The sequence below is a fragment of the Tachysurus fulvidraco genome, chromosome 4 (assembly GCF_022655615.1).
Source record: "Tachysurus fulvidraco isolate hzauxx_2018 chromosome 4, HZAU_PFXX_2.0, whole genome shotgun sequence".
Lineage (NCBI taxonomy): Eukaryota > Metazoa > Chordata > Actinopteri > Siluriformes > Bagridae > Tachysurus > Tachysurus fulvidraco.
In genome coordinates, this window is record NC_062521.1 from 974,264 (window position 1) to 984,260 (window position 9,997).

General features: G+C 41.0%; 1 protein-coding gene across 2 annotated transcripts in view; it reads right to left on the bottom strand.

The window, feature by feature from the left end:
• Nucleotides 1–7,659, bottom strand: part of osr1 (odd-skipped related transcription factor 1) — a 14,361-nt gene extending 6,702 nt beyond the window's left edge. Inside the window, exons 1-3 of one of the 2 annotated variants that reach the window (XR_007140289.1) lie at nucleotides 7,417–7,659; nucleotides 1,069–1,735; nucleotides 308–765 (exon numbers count right to left, since the gene is read on the bottom strand). Coding sequence is in view for 1 of the 2 variants with exons in the window: in XM_027166613.2 (XP_027022414.1) it covers nucleotides 633–765; nucleotides 1,069–1,685 (750 nt within the window). In the remaining variant the exon portion in view is untranslated. Of the gene's footprint in view, nucleotides 766–1,068; nucleotides 1,736–7,416 lie in introns of both variants that reach the window. The other variant, XM_027166613.2, reaches the window with a different exon arrangement.
• Between the last annotated feature and the right edge of the window lie 2,338 nt (nucleotides 7,660–9,997).

Below are 9,997 nucleotides of genomic sequence, written 5' to 3' on the forward strand. Positions count from 1 at the left end.
AGTTTAAAGGAGTCCCTTTGGTTTGTGCTTCGGTTCCTTCCCACGTCCTCGTAGCTCATTCTGCTCGACTGCTGCGCGCCTGCAGATTCATCCGACTCTCAGATTCTTAAATCCATCATTTCATGTGGTTTTAGCTGCAGTTTTGCACCTGTTGCATTTTTTGGTTATGTTCAACACGGGGTTTTTTTGCACTTGGCTCTCTACTGGCTGGTGTCCTGTAGATCTTTGGATTTATAGCCACCTGATCAGTGGATGTCTTGGATCTCACTTTAAATCCACAGCAATCCACAAATACATAGACACATACACACACACACACACACACATATATTTTTGGTATCATTCGAGTCTTGCACCTTTCACTCTTTGGTCATATTTTGGTTCTCGTTATGAAGTCCTCATGGTTCTGGATGTCTTGCGATCCCACAGGCTGGTTCAGCTTGACCTCACTGTTTAATATTCAGAACCACTGCAGATTCAGCAAGAGCTCTTGGCTCCATAAGTCTGTATTTTGATATCATATTAGTATGAGTCTTGCACCTTTCACTCTTTGGTCACATTGCTGTTGCTATTGGCTGCTGTCCTCGGGTCTTTGGCTTTCCAGTGTCCCCATTGGCTAATACAGCGTGACCTCACTTTATCTTGGCGGGTTTGAGCTCTTTGACTTGCATGTGCAATGTTTTGTGGACGGCGAGAGTCCTGGACTGACAGAAACCTTTTCCACACTCCTGGCATTTAAACGGCTTCTCTTTGGAGTGGATGTACCTGCAGAGAGAGAGAGAGAGAGAGAGAGAGAGAGAGAGAGAGAGAGGGATAGAGAGAGAGAGAGAGGTCTGTTAGTGGTGAGTGAAGCCTGTAACACACTCAGCTCAGACGGCCTGGAGTTTCCACCCATGACAACGTTTATAGGTTTAAAGAAAAAAGTCTCGAAATCTAGACCAGTTTCTTACCGAACACTTTCCAGTGTAAAAGATCCCCAGGTGCTCATCAGGTCATGACATGAACATCAGAATAAATATCTAATAAACACTGGACAGGACAGATAGATCATGCTTTTGAGGGTCTTACCGGTGGTCTCGGAGATGATCTTGCCTCCTGAAGGCCTTGTGGCAGATGTCGCAGGTGTACGGCCTCTCGTCCGTGTGCGTGCGCTCGTGGATCAACAGATTGTAGGACTTGGTAAAATGTCGGCCACAGAATTTGCACACAAACTCCTTCTTGGTTTTGGAAGGCAGCCGCCCTCGGCTCGGCTTCCTCTCGGGCGAAGCCAGCTTGGCCACGTCGAGTAGGCAGCCTAGGGAGGGCGCGTTTGTGTGCCCTCCACCTCCGACGGACACGCTCAGGTCCTCGGCCTTCAGAGGCTCTTCCTGAGTTGCAGCGGCGGCCAAGTTGGCGAAGTCAAAGCGCGGTTTGCTCTTCGCTTCCTGTTTGGCTGGATGCATGAGCTGAGGGAGGAGCGGGATGGAGGGAAGAGGGAAACGGGAGAAGGTGCAGCGGGGCAAAAACGGAGGATATCCCAGCGTCCAGTGGTGCAAATGGACGGCGTGAAGAGCACTGAAGCTGTAGATGCCCGGCATTTGTTCGGCAGGAAGATGGAAGCCATTGGACGTCTGAAGGAGGGAGTAATTGGCCAGTTGGAGGGATGGGTGAAGAGGTACAGGAGCAGGAAGTGTTTTACTACCCATGATTCCTACAAGGATTCCGAGTCGCAAAGACGATCAGCGGTGGCTGTGACCTGGAAAACAGACGGATAAATGATCAGTTCCTCGCTTTGTGAAATGGCAACATGACACATTTATGAGCTGATCGGCGAGTTAGAATAAGAGTATCATCATGCTAATGTGCAAAACTAGCATACAGCTAACCAAGGGCACAAGATACAGATCACTCAGGCAAACACCAGTGGGAAAGAACGCAGGGTTCGTCCCAAATCACATCTCATTTACGTCTGAAACAACACTACGCCACATGGCCTTGTGTTTCTCACACATCACCATGGAGATGTGCAAAACCGTCAGAAGCCTGTGCTAAATAGCGTGTTCGAAGCACCGTGACAGAAAATCAGACCAGCAGCAAATGTATGTGGTTACGTCCCAGACCACACAGTCATTTACTTAAAATAGTGCCTTAAAGGTTCTAGCGAGGCCAAAGTGTGTGGTCTGTCTCATGGATCGCACTGGGCATGTGCACAGCTAACATAATGCTGTCCGTCACCAGCCTGCATCCTGACGTCCTAACCAGTCTGCGATCTAAACTCGGAGATAAAACTCTTCAGAAGTGAAATGACCCTAAATATCGTGCCAGAGTAGTAGCTACTGTACGACACCCAACCACAAGGAGGAAAAAACACGACGACTCGTCATCCGTCCTGTGGGAACTCATCAAATCCCACTCCGACTCCTCCCTGCTTAGCTTTAGACCTTTATTTGTTGTCTTTAACGGATGTCCTGGCTTAAGACACGCCTCCTTTAGGATTTCTCAAGCCATTTAAATTAATGTCAGAGACACACATCAGAACATAAGCTGAACATAAGCTGTTTTGTCTAGAAAACAAAACAAAACAAAAACAAAACAACAAAACGCCCATGTCTGAAAAAGTGATGCTGGAAAAGTGTGTGTGTGTGTGTGTGTGTGTGTGTGTGTGTGTGTGTGTGTGTGTGTGTGTGTGTGTGTGTGTGTGTGTGTATGACACAGAAACAGAAACGTGCTTTAAACCTGCTAGACACGAGTGTGTGTGTTGTGCGAGTGTGTTTTGGAGAAGGAGTTCTGTAGAAAATGTGCCCTAGGCATCGGAGCTGACAGACGAAGAAAGACGCCCAAGCAGAGTGACATACCTGCAGTGTTTAACCTGGCCTGATACACACCGACACAAAGCACAATAACACCTCTTTGTTTCAATCTCATGACTGACACACACACACTCTCTCTTTCTCAAACACACACACACACACAGACTCGGGCTTGTTTACTGTATCCTGAGGATCGTTGACGTGCGTCCTCGTTTCTGGCTTATGGGCTGAAATTCAACTCCATGAGAATGTAATTATTTTACACGCTCACAGGTTCGATTTCAACTATAAAGAAGTGCGACGGTCGTCGATTCTTTCTCTCTCTCTATACAACACAGTATTTTCACTGACAGTCAGATTGCAGCATTCTGAATAAACGTAAGGAAGAAAACCGAACGGTGTGTAAAGTGACACTAATCCCGTCGCCACTTTCTCTAAAATCTGTCCCGATGATGATGTAACATCGATTTCACCTCCACGCCACATCACCATAAACATTTCTGAACACGATCACCGACGACTGGGATGCGAACCTGGTTTGTAGTCTGACTTTTCTCCAGACCACTGGTGAATAATTTATGTTCTGTAAATGTTGGTTTAAACAATCTGCTCTTTTCACTGCATGGTTCTGCTCCTGCGTTAGCAAAACCTCAGCAGAACGACACGTTATAACACCTTGCGTAATCTCCAAGCACAAAGATTCGTTTTGTCATTTTATCCACGTGAGACTCGTACACGAGCAGCACGACGTTCACTTATCCTGGCGCTTATACACACGCTCGGGTTCCTCGGACGCACCAGAACCGGCGTACGGGATCGTGTCGGGTCACGCCGCGGATTCCTCTATCACCTTCCTCATTTTTTTAGAAGGGATTCAAAAGGGCCTTATATTAATAACACTGTTTACGGGAACATCTACGGCGCTGCAATATTCCATTATTTTCATTTACAAAAAGATTTCCTTTACTAAACACTCATCAGAAGGAAGACTGTAATATAAAGTATACACACACACACACACACACACACACACACACATACATACACACACACACATACACACACACACACACACACACACACACACACACACACACACACACACACACACACACACACACACACACACAGTTAAAAACAATTGCATTGCCCTTTAATATTACAACCAATCTGAACATTGATCATTCATGTTCCAATTATATTGATCAGCAAAGTGGACACTTAATAATAATAATAATAATAATAATAATAATAATAATAATTATTATTATTATTATTATTATTATTATTGTTGTTGTTGTAATAATTATTAGAATAATAATAATTATTATTACAATTATTATTTTTTTTATTGATTATTGTTGTTAAGAGGAAGAAGAAGAAGAAGATGAATGTTCTTCTTGGCGTTTTGCTGTATGTAGGGCAGACTGAGTGTGATAGAGTCTCAAACTAAACACCAAGAAGCTCCCTACTGGACATTATTGTGCACTACAAAGTGTGTAGAAGTGAGTATGAGCTCTACATGAACAGTTTACACGTTCGCTTCACCGACTGTAAAAAACATTCAAACTCCTCTCTGTCCACTTCTATACCAGGTCTGATGCTTGATTTATTGTTAGTTTTGTTGTCGTTATTAAATAAACGTGTTAAGTGAATTTGTACAATTTAGATGATGCGTTAGTTGCGACCCAGCAAAGCATTATAGAGAAAATAAAGAGTGAAACAACCCTAATTAGGTCCCCTACAGCGTAAAGCTCTCCCCGGGGATTTGGGCAGCTCTGATCACAGTGCAGAAGTAATTGACTTTTACGCTCCAGGCCATTAGAGGAGATCAGCACTAGACCTTTAACCCTTTGAAGTGAGCAGAGGCTACACCCGAGCATCACTAAGCCCTTGAAGCGAGCACCACGAGGTGAGAGATAACCGTGATTTCAACTCACCATGATTCATTACCTATAAGCTGATAAACTTTTTAAAGCGCCTAGTTGTAAAAGTTTGTACGCACTAATTAGTCAGATTCGTACACAGCCGTGTTATCCGAGATTAGTTTTTCCCCCACAGTTGAAGGAGGAATCTGTGTCACTAACCTAAACACTAATCTGAAGGGAAGGCGATGAAAGGGAATCAAGGGGCCAAAAGAGATTGACATGTCGTGCACAGAGAGTGAAGCTTTTAATTTAGTGCACTTTTTTTTCAGTGTAGCTTTTCATTTAGTGCACAAAAATATAGAAGATATACGCATACAAGTACAGCATGTAGTGCACAGTGTAGGAATTAGTCACTTACCCTCGGCCGTGAGCGTGTATGAGCACCAGGAACGTGGATATTAAGGGGAACTTTAGCGCACAGATCTGAATCAAACCCTGAAATCAATATCTGGTGCTCTTAAGAGTGTAAACTCCTTTTGTCTTATAGTACATTACAATATCACAGTGCACTACAAAGTGTATAAAGGTGTGGATTATACTGATGTAGGCCTGTGGTGTATTGTCTAAATTACAGCAGTGTATTATAGCAGGGAATAGACGAGGATTTGGGACACAGCCCATCTGCCCCTGAGTGACCCCAGTGAAAATGTTTTATTTTATTTAGACTGTAAATAAATCCTCATCCTCAAAGAAAAAAAATCGTCACGTCTTCCTCAAGTGACTTAAAAGCAGATTGTTGTCTTCTCATCGCCTTAAAAATAGGTGCTAGAGAGAAGAAGAGTGTGAACTGTGAGCCATCACACCTGAAGCACTTCACAGAGTCGGACGTGTATTGGAAAGAGTTTGTCACTAATTTAGTGCTGAAGTGTTTAAACTGAGTGTTTAAGGCTAGAAATCATTCTGACGTCATAATCAGTGCAGTCGCCACGTAAATGTAAAGGACTCTTAATTCACCCCATACACACACACACACACACACACACACACACACACACACACACACACACACACACACACACACACACCAGCACGCACTGCTTCTGTGTTCTGTTTGTACACAATACTTAGTTAGTAGTTTAGTGGTCTAACGTTATTGTGCTGTTAGCGCTCTGTTTTATTCATTATTATTATTATTATTATTATTATTATTATTATTATTATTATTATTATTATTATGAGGTTATTAGTCAGTTTAGTCTGTCTGTCTGTCTGTCTGTCTGTCCCGTGTCAGGATCTCTTTCCTTTCCTGGTGATGCGCTCCAAGCCACTTGCCCGGTCGGGGGTTGTGTGTGTGACACCGAGGGGCAGGAAGGCTGAGAGATCTGTGTTTGTTTTAGTTTAGTTACCTGAATCAAAATGTCATAAAACAAACATTTATTATATTTTTTCGTTATGTGAACAATCAAAGGTTTTATATTTAATTCGATGGATGAAAAAAAAATCAGAAAAAAAGATTGTCAATTTTTTTTCCTACGTAAATTTCCAATAAATGCTAAATTCTAGTTTGTTTTAACGTTATTTCAATTGTACTAGAAAGCTGTGTTTTGTGTCGTGTTCTATTCATTAACGGGTGAACGAGCTTTATTTTAGTTTCTTATCTGATTACAGAAACAAAGCAAAAAAAAAACCAACGAAAAAGCAACTAACGCGTTTCTAAATTGTTCGAAAATAATGTTTTCTTTTGTGAACAAGATAAACGCCATCATTTGTTGTGCACGATGACTTTTATCCCGTGATAAATTGTTCTCTTGATAATGTGTATTTAATATCCAGGTGCAGATTGTTTGTCTTGGCCACAGCTCGTGATCTGGAGCTTTTAGAGGAATGTAAATATTTAATCTAATAATGACACTTGGCTTTTATTTTACTGTTGATCGCTATAATAAGAGCCATTAATCAATATTTTATCGCAATTGTAGCTGTTTTACTGGATGCTGATGCTGTTGCAAAAGCATTTAATACGTCGCTTCAGTGAGCTTTAATTGGCTTTTAAACGACTTTCACAGCGGAACGCGGGCGTTTACAGCAAATATAGAATTGTATATATTAAAATAAAATGTCTGAATTAAACGTGTAAATGGACGATCACGATCCGATAACTTTCTTTCCATGAAACCTAAGAAAATGCCTTTTTTTTATTAAATTTATTCATTCGAGATGAATAGAAAAAATATTGTTTTTAAACAAAGCCTTGAAATGACCCGTAAAATAGAATTTATAAAAAAACTAACAATTACTGTTATTAAAATGCTTAATCAAAGAGAATTTACTGTCTGTTCATTTTACCAAAAATAAAGTTCTGCGAAAATCATTATTATTATTATTATTATTATTATTATTATTATTATTATTATTATTATTATTATTATTTTAAAAAAATGAACTTATGATGTCCAGGAATGCAAACCAATATCTAACTACATTACATCGTGGCGCGCGCAAGCGCCCGCACGAGCTCTTGGAATAACTTTCTGTAAAAAGTTTTTTTTTTTTTTTAAATAAAATAAATACATAAAAAAAATCTTCCGTAAAGTTTCTATCAAACCGCGCGCGCATCGCAACCGCTTCGGATTCTTAGTGAACAAGTTGATTTGGACGAGTGGAGCGTGCGTGCTGGTGTGAAGGCATCAGAAGGGACGCAGACAAGAAGACAAAGTTATTTCAGTAAAAGATTCAGGAATAAAAATAGAAATAGTTACCAGCTCGAGATGTGCAGGACGATCCGGTGGGACTCGCAGTAAAAGTTTAGTTCTTCCCACGCAAAGAAAGTTGCATGCAGTGTTCAGCCAGTTCTCACACACACATAACCTCCGCACACACGCGCGCGTACACACACACACACACACACACACACACACACACACCGCAGCAGCTCCACACAGCTGTTAGTGCAGAATTAAACTTTCTCTCCCCGCGTGCGTGTGTCTTTCCTTCTCTTTCTCTCTCTGTACTGCGGTCCCAAAAACCCACACCGCCTCTTTATTGTAACCAAACCCTCGCGCGTCATATGGCCAAACCCACACACACACACACACACACGGAGAGAGAGAGAGAGTTTCTTACACTTTTGTAGAGTAGTTGATCTCACACACACACACACACACACACACACACACACACACACACACACACACACACACACACACACACACACACACACAAGTACGTTAGACAGTGTACATGAACCATTCGCTCTGAACGTGTGATTTAATGCCTGTAAACAGCAGCAGGATAAAAACAAAATAACTAAACAATAAAAAGAATAAAAACACAGCGATGCGACAAAAAAAGGCTTTTTTTTTGTTGACTAATTATTTGTTGTGCAGTTTTAGTCATCAGTGTTAATCAGCGTTCAGTAGGTTTTTAAGCGTTAGCAAAAGTTCTGTTAAATAACAATAAGAATTGTAAAAGTTTGTGTTTATTTATTTACAACAACCCGTTATTATTCTTTCTTTCTTTCTTTCTTTCTTTCTTTCTTTCTTTCTTTCTTTCTTTCTTTCTTTCTTTCTTTCTTTCTTTCTTCCCTCCCGCATTGCTGAAGCATTTGCAGGTCTGTTGTTTGTACACTATTTAGTTGGTCTCCGTCTCCATGTGGTCAGAACAGATCTGATGATATATGATGTATGACATAAATAATTACACGAGGCATCTGCACGCGCCAACAAACCGATAAACAAACAAACAGCCAGAATAAATAAACAAGCCAGAAATCTGCATTAGGCTTGTAATTTAATTTAGAAATGTTATTGTTGAACGTTTGGGTGAAAAGTAATAAAGTGTGATTTATTTAATTGATTTTATAAATAATTATTTTATTTTATCATGATTATTATTATTATTATTATTATTATTATTATTATTATTATTATTATTATTATTATTATTATTATTATTGTAAACTTTGACTTTACACATTTTTTAACCCGAAATTAACAGCGACACTAAAATGTGTTTAAAGTGTGAAGCATCTACTTCTTTTTTTTTCTTAATCCTCCATTCTTTCAAAGACATACAGAAAGTCAGACGGACAGATAGAAAGAAGGACAGACAGAAAAACAGACAGACAGAAAGACAGACAGACAGAAAAGCAGACAAACAGACAGACAGAATCCCGAGCTTCTGTGTGAGGCACAAATCAAAGCTCTCGCGCTCATTAAGGCAAATACACACGTGTCAAGTGTTTTCGGCTCGGACAGAGAAAGAACGGCGTCTCATCTGAAGCCACTTCCATCATTTCATTTGCCAATTTGTCATTGCGTCTAAAGCTTGTGTTCACCACGAAGACGACTTAAACAGATAAAAAGGGAAAAAGACAGAATAAAGAGAGAGAGAGAATGAAAAGAAAATCCGCACTCAGGCGCTTGATGCACGATTCTGCACGTGAGAATAATTTACACGTTTGCATATTAAACGTGTTCCCTATAGTTTCATTTTTAAAGTGTGTTTGCTTTTATCTCAGTGAGGCTGTTACACACACACACACACACACACACACACACACACACACACACACACACACACACATGTGTGTGTGTGTGTGTGTGTGTGTGTGTGTGTGTGTGTGTGTGTGTGTGTGTATAAAACACAATCCGTGCCTGTGAGTAATACGCGCTCACGACGCGCCACCTAGTGGACAGCAGCTCTACTTCACCTTATAGTTTCTACATGACCCGAACAAGGTCAAGTTAAAAAATTGAACGCAGGAATAAATGACTTTATTTACAGCTTACTGCAGACATGTCAGGAATCTCATCCAGGAGTAGTGCAGGATTCAGACTGAGCTGCTAAAGGCCCTAAAATACAGAAATGAGATGCACACAGTAGAGAATTAAAGCATCCTGGGCGGTCTAAAGCATCAAGGTTTCTATAGCAACGGCTCCTTCACATGGACGTACACTCCACATGAACACATCTATGGAAGGAGTCTCCAGATTCAGGGGTAATGCTAAATGTGCTGAAGCTAACCTGACAGGACTTATAAAGAATTTTAATGTTGATAATTGTCCTTGCTAACACTAGCCAGCTAGCAGGTTCTAGCTAACCTGACAAAATATCTGTGGAAACCTTCTTGAGCGCAGTCATGAAGCTACTTTTAGCAGGTTCCTGTCCAGAAATGTTACGTTCAGAGAGAAAGGCTTTGAGTTTCTATGTTTATAGACATGACCTGATGGATAAAGCAACGCTTATGGAGTTGCGCGGAGGGGGTGAGAAGGAGGCGGGGGTGGGGGGTCTGGGGGGGTTGGGGTTTTAGGGTTTGATATCTGGGGAAAAAGAAGCAGA